Source organism: Marmota monax, unplaced genomic scaffold, assembly GCF_021218885.2.
Source record: "Marmota monax isolate L192 unplaced genomic scaffold, Marmota_monax_Labrador192_F-V1.1 WCK01_AAM20220418_F8-fsc00005, whole genome shotgun sequence".
NCBI classification, from domain to species: domain Eukaryota; kingdom Metazoa; phylum Chordata; class Mammalia; order Rodentia; family Sciuridae; genus Marmota; species Marmota monax.
Genome location: NW_026692254.1, coordinates 318,029 through 335,401, shown reverse-complemented (window position 1 = coordinate 335,401; position 17,373 = coordinate 318,029). Strand labels below are relative to the sequence as shown.

At 34.1% G+C, this 17,373-nt stretch overlaps 2 protein-coding genes across 8 annotated transcripts in view; one reads left to right on the top strand and one right to left on the bottom strand.

Moving 5' to 3' along the window:
- The window catches only part of Macrod2 (mono-ADP ribosylhydrolase 2), a 2,042,921-nt gene that overhangs the window by 1,715,350 nt on the left and 310,198 nt on the right, over positions 1 to 17,373 (bottom strand). The window lies entirely within an intron of this gene.
- Flrt3 (fibronectin leucine rich transmembrane protein 3) lies at positions 2,475 to 16,055 on the top strand. 3 transcript variants are annotated; one of them, XM_046434313.2, is made up of 3 exons: positions 2,475 to 2,720; positions 10,735 to 10,933; positions 12,509 to 16,055. In XM_046434313.2, exon 3 carries the CDS (start codon positions 12,560 to 12,562, stop codon positions 14,507 to 14,509), a length of 1,950 nt encoding a protein of 649 aa, XP_046290269.1. In that variant the 5' UTR covers positions 2,475 to 2,720; positions 10,735 to 10,933; positions 12,509 to 12,559; the 3' UTR covers positions 14,510 to 16,055. The 3 variants fall into 3 exon arrangements, with proteins under 3 accessions (XP_046290269.1, XP_046290279.1, XP_058432259.1); XM_046434323.2 differs by lacking the exon at positions 10,735 to 10,933; XM_058576276.1 differs by lacking the exons at positions 2,475 to 2,720; positions 10,735 to 10,933 and adding an exon at positions 11,380 to 11,518.

Here is a 17,373-nt window from a genome sequence, read left to right as displayed (position 1 = left end):
TCTTGTCTGAAGAACTATAAACACAAGAACAAAGGGAAATTTGAAAAATGAGAAATTTATTATTGGCCCTCTCCTATCTTTGTGCACTTTTTTCTCCCACTTCATTAAGTCCTTTTTTCCCAGATGTTCAGATGTTCCAATTTTAATAATGGTAGCTACCATTTTATTGGGTACTTAGTTTGAGACACTGAACTAATAAACTCAAAGACATTAAATAATTTGTCTATAGTCATGTGGCAAAGCCAAGAAAGAACCCGGGTATACAGGATTCTGAAGTCCATGTACTTAAACTTTATACTACACTGGTTTCTACACACTCAGCTGAGTTCTTCCTGCTATGACAATCCATTCCCTTCCTTCCTATCACAGCCTAAATGGCATCATGCTTGTCAGCCTCCCTTCCCCTTCAACCAGGACATTCATCCTCTATGGTAATTAATCTCTTTTAGGAAACATAGTAGAAAAGCAATCTGAAGTAACTCCCTGTACTCTTAACCTTTCTAAAGGTGATACATACTATTTCAAAATGGGCACATACCATTATGAATTCACTTCCATCTGGCAGAATTTCAGGGGCTGATCAAAGCAAGAAGTGACAAGAAAAAATGGAACCATCAAGAATATATAATTTTGGAGATGGTAAGATAACCAAGACTCTCTTAAAGAGTAGTTTTCCTCCAAAGTCAGTACCTCTAGTATAGATTACATTTTTCACAACACCTTCCCTTCTACATTTTAATCCTCAGCTTAAAAAGGCAAAAAAAAAAAAAAAAAAGCAACAATCCATAACTGGCATTTAATAAATTCTTGCTGTTTTTATTTCCTATGTGAAGAAACCAAAGGCCACAGCGGGTATTTGAAGTCATATAACAAATGGCAGCCTGGGGAATGGAACCTTCAGAGGTCCTAACTCCTAGGCCAGTACATTTTCTTTTAAATACCTTTAACCCAAATGGCCCATTTATTCTTCTTTTCTGTTGAAGGCCTGCCTGAATGGAGAAAAAAAGAAAAACTGATTAAATATGAATATAAACCCAGAGGAATTTGGTCAGGCAAAAATTTCCTTTAAAAATAGAACTAACTCCCATCTGAAAATGTCTTCTAGAAAGAAATATTTTATAAAATAATTTAATCCATGTGTTTGTTTTGCAGTAACAGAAAAGAATCCACCCTTTCTTACGAGATTAACTGTTAGTCCCACCTCCCTTTCTCCAAAAATTCAGCAGCTGCATCTCAGTTTAAATTGTACTACTTAACAGTTCTAAGAAATTGGCTTTTCAATAGACATTAGAATTCTAAAACTCCTGGATTTAATGGGTCTGTCCTGGGAGGACTGCAAACGTGCAATCATAGAACAATAGGGGTCAGTACATCTCTCATCAAGGATTCACCTTCTACTTTGATATCCTCCATTCTTGGAGGAGAACACATATGTGAAACAGCTATCAAACAAGCATATAAATAAACTAAATGAAGGTAATGAAGAGACCATGATTGTGTGTGTGTGTGTGTGTGTGTGTGTGTGTGAGAGAGAGAGAGAGGGAGGGAGAGAGAGAGAGAGAGAGAGAGAGAGAGAGAGAGAGAGAGAGAGAGAGCTGGCCTCCCGAAACATTCTGAGGAATTTAAGAAAGCACAAAGGATGTGCAAGGTCCTGGGTTCAATACCCACTATAGCCAAAGTGAGAGAGAGAAAGAATAAGCTCATGAATCTCTAAGAATAAAGCAAATAAAAAAATTAAAGGAAATTGCCTTCTAGATAAATATAAAGCAAAATCTTCTCATCAACAGTAAAGTAAAATGCACTAACTTGGTGGAATACAAGAAAGCAACTGTTGACCAAATAACAGAAAACAGTCTATAAAACTGTAATTGAACATTAAAGTCGTTCTCAGTAAGGTGGACAAACTTTCATTGTTTTTAAAACATGCAGAACAATAACTTCTTCTTTACCTCCAAAAAAACAGACTATAAACTTTTATTAAAAAAAAATTGGCATTCCTATCCCCTTTCCCTTAAATAAATTGGTTACTGAATAAGCTTTCTACTTATTTGAGAATAAATATTTAGTTGGGGTTACTGGCCTGTATCTTCCACAGTTATAACATGTTTGCAACTAGTGAAAAATAAAAACTTGATTTTGTTAACTTTTTTTCAATACAGATGGCTTAAAATAAACAGAAATCTGTGGGGTTTTTTATTGTAATCTTATAAATATCCTTCTAACACACTTGGATTTTTTCTAAGTTTGCTACCACTGCCTTGTAGTAGTAAACTTTAGAAAATGTTGAGATTCCAAAGGCTGCCTACAAACCAAATGGCATTCTTGCTTTGGCAGGCTGAGCACCTCATTTCGGCTTCTCTCACCCCCTCTAGCGTTTGCAAAGCTCATCTGTCTGATTATCCAGTTACCTCACTGAACAAGAGCGTGGCTAAGTCCTGCCCATCTATGACATCACCCCCTTCTTCAACCACTGCGAGGTGAAGCTTTAAACTTCAGACTTGGAGGTGGGCTGTGTGCAGTAAACTGGAATGCTCTCCCTGGCTCACTCAGCGCAGGGGTGATGTGAAGCAGGGCAAGCTTAGGCTGCAGCTGCCGTTGGCTTTGTGTGGACTGAACGCTGTGTTTGGGAGACGAGGGAGGATTATTACTCCAATTCACAGTCAATTGGAATTACAGCTACAGCAGACGTGTACATAAGATTGCTATTTCTCATCTTCCTGGTAAGTGTTTTCCGTGTTTTTTCTTATGATTGTCCCAGAAAGTTTGCTTGGTTTTACTCCCTAGAAAGAAACGACTTAGTGCCATGAGGAATCCAAACAGGGATGTTTGCTCTGTCACCAGTAAGAGCAATATATGTGCGTGCAAGCCAGCAAGGAAAAATTTGACTAGACAACCAAATGCAAGAAGTTTCTTAAAATCTTTCATTTTTGAAAAATAATAAATAGCTACTTTCCACCTCGAGTAACTGATATTTGAAAAAGGCTTTATGGAAAACATCAAGTTGGAAAGTTAAATGTTAAATATTAGAGAATACAAGGAGGATTTTTTACAGATAGGAAAGTGAAAGGTCTTGCTAACTTGGTGTGTACTGTATGTGTGGTATGATCACCAATTGCTGTTTTTACAACTGTGAAAGGAAATCGATAATCCCTCAGCCCATGAGTACGCAGTACATGAAAAGCATACATCTTGCTCACAGCGAGCCAAGCCGAGCTTCTCCTGGAGACTTATGTGCCTCTGTAAAGGATTAACAGCTACACCTAGATTTTAAAGCTTGCACTGCTATCCTGTGAGAGCTCCTTCAAGCATTTCAGGGTTGCAAATCTCAACTAGTGAATTCAACTCAGAGGAGGGGGAGATTCTCTTCCAAACCATATTCCCCCTCTAGTAGAATGCCAAAATCCATTGCTTGGGCAAGTGTAGTATGTGACTAGCATAGTAACTGGCTAAGTCTACTCAGAAAAACTAACAAAGCTACCCTGGAAGCTATGCTTTTGATGTATGCAATGAGTTCGGGGTAGAAGGAAAAAGAGTAAATGAGTAGCGCCCTCATCCAGTGGGATATGCAGAGTATCCATTCACTTGCAACTCGTAATGGAAAAAATCTTACATTGGAACAAATGCATTTATACTACAATGCTTTCAAAAAGTATCTTCTCAATCTTTTTTTTTTCAATGAATTAGGTCTGAAACAAAATGGTTGCATAGAGGTAAAGAGTGCAACAGGCCCATATTTTTCCAACATCTGTAGGGTATTTATTAATTTATTTAAAATTAAAAAGAAAAAAATTTTGATTTTCTACAATTATGGAGCCAAATTCTCCAACAGTTTTAAAAATCAACTATTTTAAATTTTCTTAAGAAATACATCTGCTTTTAAATGCACATGTATGTTATTTTACTTGCTTAAAACATGAATAAAGCCACTAGAAAAGTGCTTCAGCTGTAGCAATGCCTTTCATTTATCCCTAACTACATAAAAATGCCATGACCGGTATAAACATAAAGAATGAGTTTGTCTGTTTTCAGGTAGAATCACTTATTCCTGCTCAAAGTGACGGATGATTAATCCTCATCTCTTTGGAAATGAATAAAGAAAAATTAATCCCCTAAAAGTACCACAATAATATTATTATTACTATACTACAAATATTAATAAAAATATCAAATTTTAATTAGAAGTTTGATTATGTCACTTAATTTCGAACATATATGTACTTGGACACACAGATACACACACACATACACACACACACAAGTATTTATTAGCCTGAATTTTAAAACAGGGTTAAAAAAATGTGATTGCATGTACTTAACTAAGAAAATTACAGCTAAATGTTTTCCTAAATAGAGAACTGCCAAAATATATCAGGTCCAAGGATCAGCAAAGTGAATGAATAAACATGATGAATTCATTAATATTATATTCCAGTAGACCATCTATCAGTTATTAATTGGGCTTTTCATTTCTCTACACACCCCTTTGCTTTTTTAATCAATTATGGTTACGTTCAAAAGGCCTAATTAAACACTTCCTAAACATAAAGTTGTGAAATATATAATTGGGCAGAAAATAAAGTTTTTATCAAAAAGAAGAAAAACAGTAAGAAAATTTGTCATAACTAAATGTGGCAGCAAAATAGAAGGTATGTTTCTTTTGCTTTCAAGTGTTAATTAAGGAGCCTCCAATTCTATCAAAACTTTTTCAAAGCTAAATGAAGCAGTGTGAAATAAATTTGGTTGAAATCTTGTGGCTGTCAGACTTTGTTAGCAAGCTATTAATTATCTTTACCCCAGTTTCTTCTCTAGACTATATTGCCCAATCAAATAGAAACTCCAATTATGCTCAGCATCTTCTGCCTAGGGACACAAGACCCTAATGAACACTGGGTCTCTCCAGATGAAAAATACAATTATCAGTTTTAAATATGCAATGCAGTGCAGAGAGATTTTTCTGTGCTCTTCTTGGCCATAATTCCTAAGGCTTTCTCCTCTTTCTGCATTATTTTGAACAATTTTAAGCCCAACAAAAATCAGTAGCAAAAAAGAAAAAGAAAAAAATCAGTAGCTGGGAATTTGCCTTGTCTTAATATTATATTAGTGTTTCTTCTTTCTTGCTTTTTAGTTTTGCTATGCCAATGCTCATGCCAATATGAAATTAAATCTGGCATTTAAAATATATTTGATCTAAAGTTGCCATTTCAGTCAATTCTCAACTCTCCTCCCCTTTTTAAGGTGGGTGGGCTACTTAACAAAGAATGTGATTAATAGTTAGATCCAGAGCTAACTTTAAAATTTTGAATAAATCCCATTTTATATTCTCTTATTCATACCACTTTATTTAAAAAGCATTATAAATAATGGTCTCACTTCAAATGAAGAACACCATAAATGAAGTCAACTAGGGAAATAAGGTTCTGTAAATTTTTCAAAGGCCTTGATTTCTCCCCTTCCTTCTCTCCTCCTTTTTCCTTCCCTCCTGCCCCCCACCTTTTGCCCCAGAGGTCTTCACTGTTCTTCTCAACAGGAGGCTTTGTTGTAATTAAACCAGAGAAAAACTGGCCAGCAGCAGCCAACATCTGACTTGCCGCTTCTGAAAGCAGTGTTCTGGTAGAGTGTACCACCCCCCAGCGGGCAAAAACTCTACAGTAAATCTCTCAGCAATATTAATCCTCAAAATGGCATTTTCTCTTCAGAGCATAAAAAGGGATATTTCTTGTCTTCTTCTAACATCCTACCATTTCAAAAATTTACTAAAAGTCAACAAACCTATTTCCAACAAAGAGATGATTAGTAAATATCTTCCAAAAGAGCCGTCTTCCTTTTAATAACTGATATAGGTATATACATTTAAGAAAGCATTTTTCATTTTCAAAATGCAGATCAACATTACTAAATTTAGTTAAACGTCACACTAAAAGACAGTTTTGAAAGCCATTTTATATTGTACAAGAGAGCATGTTTCAGGATTTTGTTTTATCTATTAACAAGAAATCCAGAGAAAAGATTTTAAGTACAAAGGAATAAAATATAATTTAAGCAACAGCTAGAGTTTAATTTGTTTACACTTGCATAATCTCTTTCCTAGCCCCAAATCAAATGTCAGTAACATAAAAAAAAGCTCTCTCCAGGTAAGAGTCTGTTTAAAGGAAAGGAGGGAGAAATTGCTCTCACTTGATGGGACAATGACAGCTTTTGTTCTTTATTCTTTCACTTTACATGTGCAAAAGTTACCTTGGTAACTTTGGAGAGAAAACTCACAGACCACATTTGCTTAAACACCATTTTTAATGCGTGCCACTGGACTGTAGATTGATCAACTTATGTGTTGTTGATTTTCTTTTTCTTCATCTGGTTTAAATCAATAATAATGCTACTCCTACGTGGATATGAAAAAATGTATTTTATAATTTTAGATGTTCTCACCCACTAGCACAGTGCTTGCCACATGGTTGATTTAAATAAATATATGCTGAACTAGTGTATGGAAATTTAAATATTAGAAATTTAAAGCCAAATAGTGTTCACACAATTCCTGGAAGAGGAATTTCAGATTTGCAATAAAAAAAAAAGTTTGTGGTTTAACAAAAGTGAGCACCCTTTTAATTACACTTGCTCAAAAGTCAGCACAAACTTAAAGCATGTCCCTGCTCGAAGCTCTCTACCACTTATCTTCACCACCCGCTATATTAACATCTTATTCATTCTTACAAGTTGTGGTTCTTTAATTCATTAAGTCTGGCTTTAATATCATAAAAGGAGAACATTCACTATGATGAAAGATAACATCTCAGTTTGCCTTTTTTGTTTTAAGAATGCTTGATTTAACTTTACAAGCCAAAATAAATGAAGCAGAATTACATTCATTCATCACAAACTCATTGGGGAAAAGAACCAGTAACATGAAAGGAGAAAGTAAAAATCCTTTGCTTTGGAACTTTTAGCCCCTATTTTCCATAAACAAAACAAAACCTTCTTCAGGCTAGAAAATAGTGTGGATAAAGCCAAGTATAAAAAAGGAATACTTGCTTCTCTGCCTCTCAGCAAACCCTTATGACTTCATGACTCTCAAGAGGAGAGTTAGAGGTCCTTCTGCTTGCCTGGCATTAAACAAAAGAATTGGAACTTTCCTGAAATCTGATGATCGTGGAAAATTTAACTACCAGGCAGGCTGCTTAGAAAGCATTTTGCTGTCACTATCAACTAACCTGAAATACTCCAGTTTTTCAGCTTAACCATATACACAGTTTATTTGAAATACCTTTTGTTGTTGCATTCACAGGTTGTTGATTTTTTGAGCTTTCTAGAAAAAACTTTAATCTTAATAAATGAATTATTTCCCTTATACTCTAGATGATGACTGCCATAAGTTCTAATTTACCTAGAAATATTCACAAACTTGGATAAATTAAGCATGGGTTTTCTTCAATATCAAGATTTTATTCCAAATAATAATGCAATTATTCTGGATTAAAACATGGTGTTTTCTGATTGAATATATTTAAAGTTCCAATAAAAAGAAACCAAAAATTCAAAACCTTATACTTGGTCCTAAGATTGTTAAACAAAAATGATTAATAATCAAACAAGTCAAATCAAAATCAACTTAAACAGAAGGTACAAAATAAAGGATTTAGGAAGTTAGCACTATCATCATCTATCTTCATTTTAGTATAAGTTATATTCTCAAAACATGGGAAATACCTTTTTCTCTCAAATATTTCCATATCAAAAATATTGTACTAGCAGAGAAAAAATCATGTAAATATGCAGATTGCCTCAAGTTCTTGATTTTATTTCAATATCACTTTTCTCTTCAGATACGACTCCTTAATTTCTATTAGTTTTCCTAAAATATTTCAAGATGATAGCATCCTCGTCTATTTGAATGTTTTCTTAGGTGTATTCTGAAAATAAACTAGAGGGAAACTTTTTAGACTTGATGATTACATTATAAATGCAAAAAAACAATTGCCTCTGCAATTTTTTAAAAGACACTGAATAGAAGGATCCCTATTAAAATTTTGATTCACCAGTAAGTTGATTATGTGGTTTCTTCTTTTTGCTCATTTTAAGTGCTATATACTTAAATGATTCCATTAAAATAATTTTAAAACATCCTTTTAAGTAACCAGGCTCCACTTACATTTTTCCACCAAGTTACCCCATTAACAATATTTTTCTAAAAGATCGATTGCTTTTTGTTCAGAAGTAATGGCTTCTTTCAAGCCTATGCAGACAGAAAAGCTCTGAAGTCGATGTTGTGGAAACCTGGCCACAGTGTCCATGCCGATGGGGGTCATTTTCTTTTCATCATTCACATTCAACTACAATGTCTGTGGATATGGAGATCCAGCTCAGAAAGGAGGAAGTTGAAATATTTGTGTCAGATTGCTTTCTTTTGATAGAGAGATATTCATTATAGTTTTTAATATGCCAAAAAAAAAAAAAAACACACCTCTCTGGCACTATATTTTCAAATATAAAGGGGTAGATGATTAAAAAATTCAGTCAAACAAAAATTGAATTGTTTTGAGTCTAACTGTAGGGAATATGAGCAAGTGAGAGAAGCTATTAGCAGAATCTTCATTTGTGAAAGAGAATCCTTTCCTAAGAAATCTGTTTTATGTTTTAATGCAATTTGGAAAGGACATTTTCCACGAACTTAATGAGATTTAGTTTTTCTGTTAATCCTACATTACTACTACTATTGTATGAATGGAAAATGTGAGTTTGCATATCAAACAGCAGTGGAAGCCAGTTTACAAATGTTAAACAGGTAAAATAAACAAATTAATCTTTCTTCTTTTCACACCAACTTAGTTTTTATATATCTTTCTCTCTTTGGGTTACAAATGTGAAAAACAATACATATTCTTAGAGCCTGGTTTTGTAAAACCAGATATAAAATTAAAATGGAGATGCTTCATCTCTGTTCATTATTATGATCATCACTTTGGATATGTTGTGATCTGCCATGACTTGGGACAATCAAAGATTTTAAATTCCCATTCAGCTGATTCACCTGCACTTTAGATTATGTCTTGCCTTATCAGTGTTCCTGAATATAAGAAATGTTTGACTATTAGTGATTTTAAGCAAGTTCTCACTTGTTGTCTTTATAATAATTTTAATTAGTTTCTAATGCAATTACATTACAGTATTTGTTTCTAAATTTAAATTAACCACATTATTTTATATGCTGATTAATTTTCCAGCTTAGAAAATATTTAAAGCAAAAGATCTTAAAAATAACTTGTAATTATAATTTCAATAGCTTGGTTTTCTATTTTCACAAACAGAAAGCAAGAGTTTACAAGATAATTCCACAATAATGAGCAAAACTCTCACATTAAACAAAAAATCATTTAAAATTTTTCTCTGTGTACACTTTGCAATATTCACTAGAGACTTCTTTATCTATCTATTGCCATTTTCATTTCAAGTTGCCCTAATAAATTATATGCATTTTTTTTTCAACTTTTCTTCTGTTAATAAAGTCTGATGGCATTGGCATCAAGTGGTAGTCTGAAAGACACAGAATTTTCAAAGGAACCAGAATCACAAAATTATGACATTATTTAACATACATATTCAGTAGAGAGTTTAAATTCTGGAACAGATGCCATCCTTGTTGGACACTAGGTAATAGTTGGCAGAGAAGCAAATTACTACTTTAGTCCTTAATCTTGAGGTCAAATATTCCCATGATACTCAAGTGTTCTCCATATGTAGAGAAAGCATCTGAGTGGGTGACCCTGCATAACTGATACTGAACTACCAACCTAATTCTAGCCCTAAAAATCCTCATGCAAATTAGTTAATGGCAGAACAATCATCATTAAAATCACTGGTCTCTTTAGTCAAGTCTTCTTTCAGAAATGAAAAGTACATTAGTGGAAATTTGTATGTTCATGTTTAGCCTAGAGAGAAATGCCCAATCAGGTTTTGATTCGCTTTCTAGGTGGTCATTATATGGGTGTCCTTTCTATTCCAAATACAGATTTTTCCAAGTTCACTGTATGAAAACAAAATTATAGTAGTATTTTCCTAAAAAACTAACTTGAACTTTTATGCCACCTTTTAGGCAAGAACACTTGAGGGCCTAGAATTTCAAAATCACTAAGGAGCCCCCAGACACACCCCTAAAGAGGAAGGTGATGGTGTCCACCTTCTGCAACTGGGAATTCTTCCTGCAGAAAGAATAAAATAGGGAACTAAGCAAATAAAAAGAAAAGCATTAAAGCAAAGTCTTTTCAACCTTTCAAATTGGAGATTGTATAACTTTTGTAAAACTGTGGTCAAATGTTTCAAAAAGTTACCATGGCACTTCTGTCAAAAGTCTTTGTTAAATATTTACTCATCTCTTTGACATATACTTGTTCTTTTCTTTTTAAACGTTTTATCATTTTATGCCTAAGACTTAAAGTGAACTTATGAAGATTACCCTGAAAAGTCATGAAAGGGGCTTATGCTACGAAACAGTTAAGGGTAGAGACTGTTGGCTGACAATGTCATATTATCTGTTGGCTGACAATGTCATATTATCTCCTACTTTATTTATACAGCTAACTGGGAAGCATAAAAACAAAGCACTCAATAAATCCCTTTCCATCAGCTACTATACTAAAGATGTGTTGCTTAAAGAAAGAATTGAAATTAAATTTCTAGGCAATTTCTCTAATTTTTTCAAGTTTATTATTAATAGTTCATTAAAACCTTTTACTTTCACAGGAGATGCTCAATACCAGTATATTTTAAGGAAGAAAACTATAAAGAAAATTTAGTATGCTTCTTTTTCTTTCCATGAAGAATATATGAATTGTTTTCTTACCTCTTAAAAGAGAATACATGTTCTTGTATAACGTGACTGCACCAGAAATTCTGAGAAAACAGCAAGAAGCAAAAGCTGAAAATAGCTATTTCACAGCAGGTAATCATACCTCAGGATGTAGCTACTGTACAAAGTTTATACTTGGATAATCCTGGATGGGAATAAAGGTAGGGGGTAACTGCCTGAAAAAAAAAATAAAAACCTATTACTATACAGGCCCTAGCATCATGAATGGCTTTCTTCATGAGGATCTGAAGTTACTATCTCTGCCCACATTGCACAGAAGAGCCAATAAGAATTTCAAAGAGGGAAAGTTCTACTAAGGGAATTAAGCTACACAAAAGGAACCGTCACAAAGAAACTCTATCAGAAAGAAAAAAAAAAAAAATATATATATATATATATATAGGAAGCCATGTGTCCTACATAGTAACAGGAAGCTGAATTGTTTCTGGCCCCCACTTTAATGAGCTTGCCCACCATGCTGAACCGCAGCTGGAGTGTTCATTGACAACAGTGAGCCTGACCTGGAGGTGTGTCCGGCATAGGATTTCTTGAATAAACAGTGAAGAACATTTCCAAGGACTAAACAAGAGTTTATAAGTCCCAGCCCCTCACCAGGAAAATAATATATGTGCATTTGGACTTTCACCCACGCAAAATTTACTCACATCGTTAAATAAGGTAGGAAAAATATCAAGTGTTTTATTTTCATGCCTAAAATTATAAAGGCTAATAAATATCTAAAAGTGCAGAAAAGTTTATATGACACAATATAGATTGGTATAAATCTATAAATCACCAACCCATGGGGGAAGTTGAATCATGTACTAGGTTAGAATTTGAAGAAAAATAAATGAATTGCGAAAACATGTTATGGGCTGGAAAATAAGTAAAAATGTGGATAAAGTCATTAAACCATGTAATATAAAACATAAAAAAATCAAATCCAAGGAAAAGAATACTTTAACATGAATTAGAATATTCCATTTAGATTAGCTGCACATATTAGCTATAAAATTCCCAAAAGTAAATAAATGAAAGATTCCTTTTTTATTCTTTTTGCTTTTAAGCAAGGTTTACTATTAATAATCCAAGAAAGAGAAATACCATTAATAATCAAATCAAATGATTGGCTTTAATGAGACTGAGAATCTAAAGATGCATGAAACTATTCTTGAATAGTAAAAGAATAGACTTTGTTTTTATTACCCATTTGTACAAAATGTGGTCTTTTATTTAATAAGAAAGTAGAAATAAAAATTTGGTTTTTTAAGAAAAGTGAAATTATCATCTTTATAACAAATTATATTTCCTATGTCAATTATTATGAATATTAAGAAATCATTCAAAATTTGATTAGTTTGATTAGTGACTGGTTGTAAAATTAATATTAAATATCATTAAAATACTTTAGACTATTTAATAAAACTCTAGTTATATTTAACATTTCAAGATCACAACACTTGGGACATGATGCTTTTTAACTTATATACCAGAAATATTCAAGGTAAAGAGGTTGATTATATGATTGTGTTCATTGTTAGCAACCAATAACTCCTAATATGTCCTTGTCTAAACAATTAAAATACTAAAAGTGATCACAAATGCTTTAGTTATCTCTCTTCAGTATGGGAGTCTGATGATTTTCTTTCTTTTATTACTCCATTTTAGGGCTCTGAAGTAACAGAAAATCTTTGTGTAAAGACCTCAACATTGCTGACCATGATCAGCCCAGCCTGGAGCCTCTTCCTCATTGGGACTAAAATTGGGCTGTTTCTTCAAGTGGCACCTCTATCAGTCATGGCTAAATCCTGTCCATCTGTGTGCCGCTGTGATGCGGGTTTCATTTACTGCAATGATCGTTTTCTGACATCCATTCCAACAGGAATACCAGAGGATGCTACAACTCTCTACCTTCAGAACAACCAAATAAATAATGCTGGGATTCCTTCAGATTTGAAAAACTTGCTGAAAGTAGAAAGAATATACCTATACCACAACAGTTTAGATGAATTTCCTACCAACCTCCCAAAGTATGTAAAAGAGTTACATTTGCAAGAAAATAACATAAGAACCATCACTTATGATTCTCTTTCAAAAATTCCATATCTGGAAGAACTGCATTTAGATGATAACTCTGTCTCTGCTGTTAGCATTGAAGAGGGTGCATTCCGAGACAGTAACTATCTCCGACTGCTTTTCCTATCCCGCAATCACCTTAGCACAATTCCCTGGGGTTTGCCCAGGACTATAGAGGAACTACGCTTGGATGATAACCGCATATCCACTATTTCATCACCATCTCTTCAAGGTCTCACTAGCCTAAAACGTCTGGTGTTGGATGGAAATCTGTTGAACAACCATGGTTTAGGTGACAAAGTTTTCTTCAACCTAGTTAACTTAACAGAACTGTCACTGGTACGGAATTCCTTGACTGCTGCACCAGTAAACCTTCCAGGCACAAACCTACGGAGGCTTTACCTTCAAGATAACCACATCAACCGGGTGCCCCCAAATGCTTTTTCTTACCTAAGGCAGCTGTACCGACTTGATATGTCCAACAATAACCTAAGTAATTTACCTCAGGGTATCTTTGATGATTTGGACAATATAACCCAATTGATTCTTCGCAACAATCCCTGGTATTGTGGGTGCAAGATGAAATGGGTACGCGACTGGTTACAGTCACTACCTGTGAAGGTCAATGTGCGTGGGCTCATGTGCCAAGCTCCCGAGAAAGTTCGTGGAATGGCTATCAAGGACCTCAATGCAGAACTGTTTGATTGTAAAGACAGTGGGATTGTAAGCACGATTCAGATAACCACTGCAATACCCAACACAGTGTATCCTGCTCAAGGACAGTGGCCAGCTCCAGTGACCAAACAACCGGATATTAAGAACCCCAAGCTCACTAAGGATCAGCGAACTACAGGGAGTCCCTCAAGAAAAACTATTATAATTACTGTGAAATCTGTCACCTCTGACACAATTCATATCTCCTGGAAACTTGCTCTACCTATGACTGCTTTAAGACTCAGCTGGCTTAAGCTGGGCCATAGCCCAGCATTTGGATCTATAACAGAAACAATCGTAACAGGAGAACGCAGTGAATACTTGGTAACAGCCCTGGAGCCTGACTCACCCTATAGAGTATGCATGGTTCCCATGGAAACCAGTAACCTCTACTTATTTGATGAAACTCCTGTTTGTATTGAGACTGAAACTGCACCCCTTCGAATGTACAATCCTACAACCACACTCAATAGAGAGCAAGAGAAAGAACCTTACAAAAACCCCAATTTACCTTTGGCTGCCATCATTGGTGGGGCTGTGGCCCTGGTGACAATTGCCCTTCTTGCTCTAGTATGTTGGTATGTTCATAGAAATGGGTCACTCTTCTCAAGGAACTGTGCTTACAGCAAAGGGAGGAGAAGAAAGGATGACTATGCAGAAGCTGGCACTAAGAAAGACAACTCTATCCTGGAAATCAGGGAGACTTCTTTTCAGATGTTACCAATAAGCAATGAACCCATTTCAAAGGAGGAGTTTGTAATACACACCATATTTCCTCCTAATGGAATGAATCTGTACAAAAACAATCACAGTGAAAGCAGTAGTAACCGAAGCTATAGAGACAGTGGTATTCCAGACTCAGATCACTCACACTCATGATGCTGCAGGACCTGCAGCAGACTGTGCTTCAGGGTTTTTAAAACCTAAAGGAGATGATGGTAGGAACCCTGTTCTACTGCAAAACACTGGAAAAAAAATAAGACTGAGAAAGCAATGTACTGTACATTTGCCATATAATTTATATTTAAGAACTTTTTATTAAAAGTTTCAAATTTCAGGTTACTGCTGCGATTGAAGTAGTGGAGATGCCTGAACACAATACTATATTTTAGTATTTTTTAGTAATTTGTACTGTATTTTCCTTGCAAATATTGAAGTTATAAACCATTTACTTTGTGTTCTACTGAGTAAGATGACTTGTTGACTGTGAAAGTGAATTTTCTTGCTGTGTTGAACAATCAGGACTGCATTCACATGAGATCCTTGTAGTATAAGCACAGGCCATTTTTCATTTTGGTATTAATAAAATGTAAAAATAAAAACTGGCTGAATGAGAAAAATTAAATCTCAAAATAGTTATGAAATACTGTTTCAATTATTAAATTTGTATTATCCCAGTGGTAGTCAATAAATCAAAATATGTGAAGTAATGGGCAATATCAAACTTGCTGCATATCTCCATTTTTACTCTAGGCAAATTAAGTATCCTTAAGTTAAGCATATCTTCTAACTGAATATATCAACTGGCATAAAAACAATGTGAAGTCTGCTGTTACAGTCATTGTCAACAAAGCTTTAAGAATAAAGGACTTCACAAAAACAATAATATAAATGTGCTTCTAAGTTAGGGGGGGAAATCTATACTTAAAAGAAATGAAAACTTAGACTTATATAGTGCAATAAACACAAATACTAGAATTGCATTTTGATTTTGCCTGTACCATCCTAATTTTTGAAAATTGAATTCTAAACAAAAATTGTTAGGGTTTATGATGTTTTTATCATAACAGATGTCAAAGAAAAATTTTATGCATATTAAAAAGATAGCATAACCATAAGTGATTCCCCTCAGCAATCCAGAGAAAGTAGAACTTTAAATAAGGGAGAATTTAAAAGAAAAATAAACACTAGAAATCAAATTTAGATCTGGTCTATGTGAAATGTTTTAACACTGTACATAAATGTCCAATTTACTTTCACAATGATCAAGAATACTGCCCATTACTGTCACAGTTTTCCAGATATTACATAATAAACTTGTAATGTAACATTTCTTTCTAGCTTCCTACTGAATTGTGAGCTATTACTTGTTTAAAAAACCATATCATTTTTTGTTGCCATGATTTTTTTTCAATGAAAAACCAAAGTGCATTGTACGCCCTTTGGCCAGTCTTGTATGTGCCTTGATCCAACGCTACATGTATTCAGCTTTTAAAACTCGACAAATTTTTCATACTTACTTAAATATGAAAAATTATGGTCTTATCGCTGAATAAAACTTAAGAAAAAAGTACAGAATAATTGTGCTTGCTTTTGGGATTATGTTACTATCACTAAAGTAGCAAATTGGCCAGCACATTAGTCCTAAACACCCCATGTATTTTTCTAGGCATAAAAATAAAAGTTGGCTACAAATAAAAAAATAGCAATATCTTGAGGTTGTGTATTATTTTTACTTCAAAGAGTGAGTGTTTCATGTGTAAATTCATTTTTTAAAATTTTACTTACATATTCTATAAATGGAAAACTTCAGAAATTGATTCAGGGCAATGTATGCATTACTGCTATTGTCCTGACTGACGCTTTTTAAAGATGGTCTGTGAAAAACTAATGTGTTTTTTAAATAGCCTTTTTGGAAATCTAAGTCAACTACAAAAGATATGAAATATTATATCTACCACTTAGCAGGTATGAACTTAAAAACAAATGGCTTACCTTTCTTGGCTTAGTTTACACACATGTAAATGGAATTCCTCTCATATCACAGAGTAGTTGTAGGAGGGGATTAAATAAGATGAGGTGTGTAAAAACTGTACAATGTTCTACAAAATACGTTACCACTATTATGGTTAAGAAAAGTCTGCCATGTGTTCCAAGAGGTTTGCAAGGTGTTGCTACTTCTACTATTCTGCTGACACAGAGCTCTTCAACTGTGAAATTTTAGTCATTATTCATTTGCTATCTTAACTGTTTCACGACAATTTTTCTTTTGACTTCCTGTTATGGAGAATGGCTGTTTTCTAGGACCATTGCATTGACTATACTGATTACTTCACCTGCAATAAATTAGAAACATGTTTTATACTAGCAAATACACAGAGCATCAAGAGGATAAAAGCTAATTTTTACCTTGGCTTGTTATGAAATCTAAATACATAGAGAGATACATAGATAGTTGTAGTTAAAGATGTAAGAGAGAGACAAAGACAATAGGATATTAAGGGCCACCTCTCCACCTCAGAAGGCATTAAATTGTACACATATTTCCATATGTCCCAAACTAAATGTTCACAATTTTTTACTGATAAACTCCAACTCTTGCACTAATAGAAAATCATAGGAAGAAAAAAAAAAAAGACAATCCTAAATAAATAGCATATAGATTTAACAAAAATGCAAGTGGGAAAGCTAGGTGAAAAATAAAAGTAGAAGGAAAAAAATCACTTCCATGTTGAATGTTTGACCAAAAAAAAAAAAAAAAGTTTTTAGACACAGTCACTTGTCACTGCATAAAATCACTGTACTTTCCCTATTAAAAACAATACTCTATCTTTTGACAAGGACGATTTATTTAAAGTATTCCCCTGAGCCAAAGGTACTAGTAAAAAAAAAAATACTAACTACAGTTCCTGACTAAAGTAGACTTTACAGCTACATGCCAACATGACAGTTTTCATGAGGCATCTAAACAGATCCACACGCTGTACAGTACCTACAGGTTGGATGTTGAAGGAACCATCCAC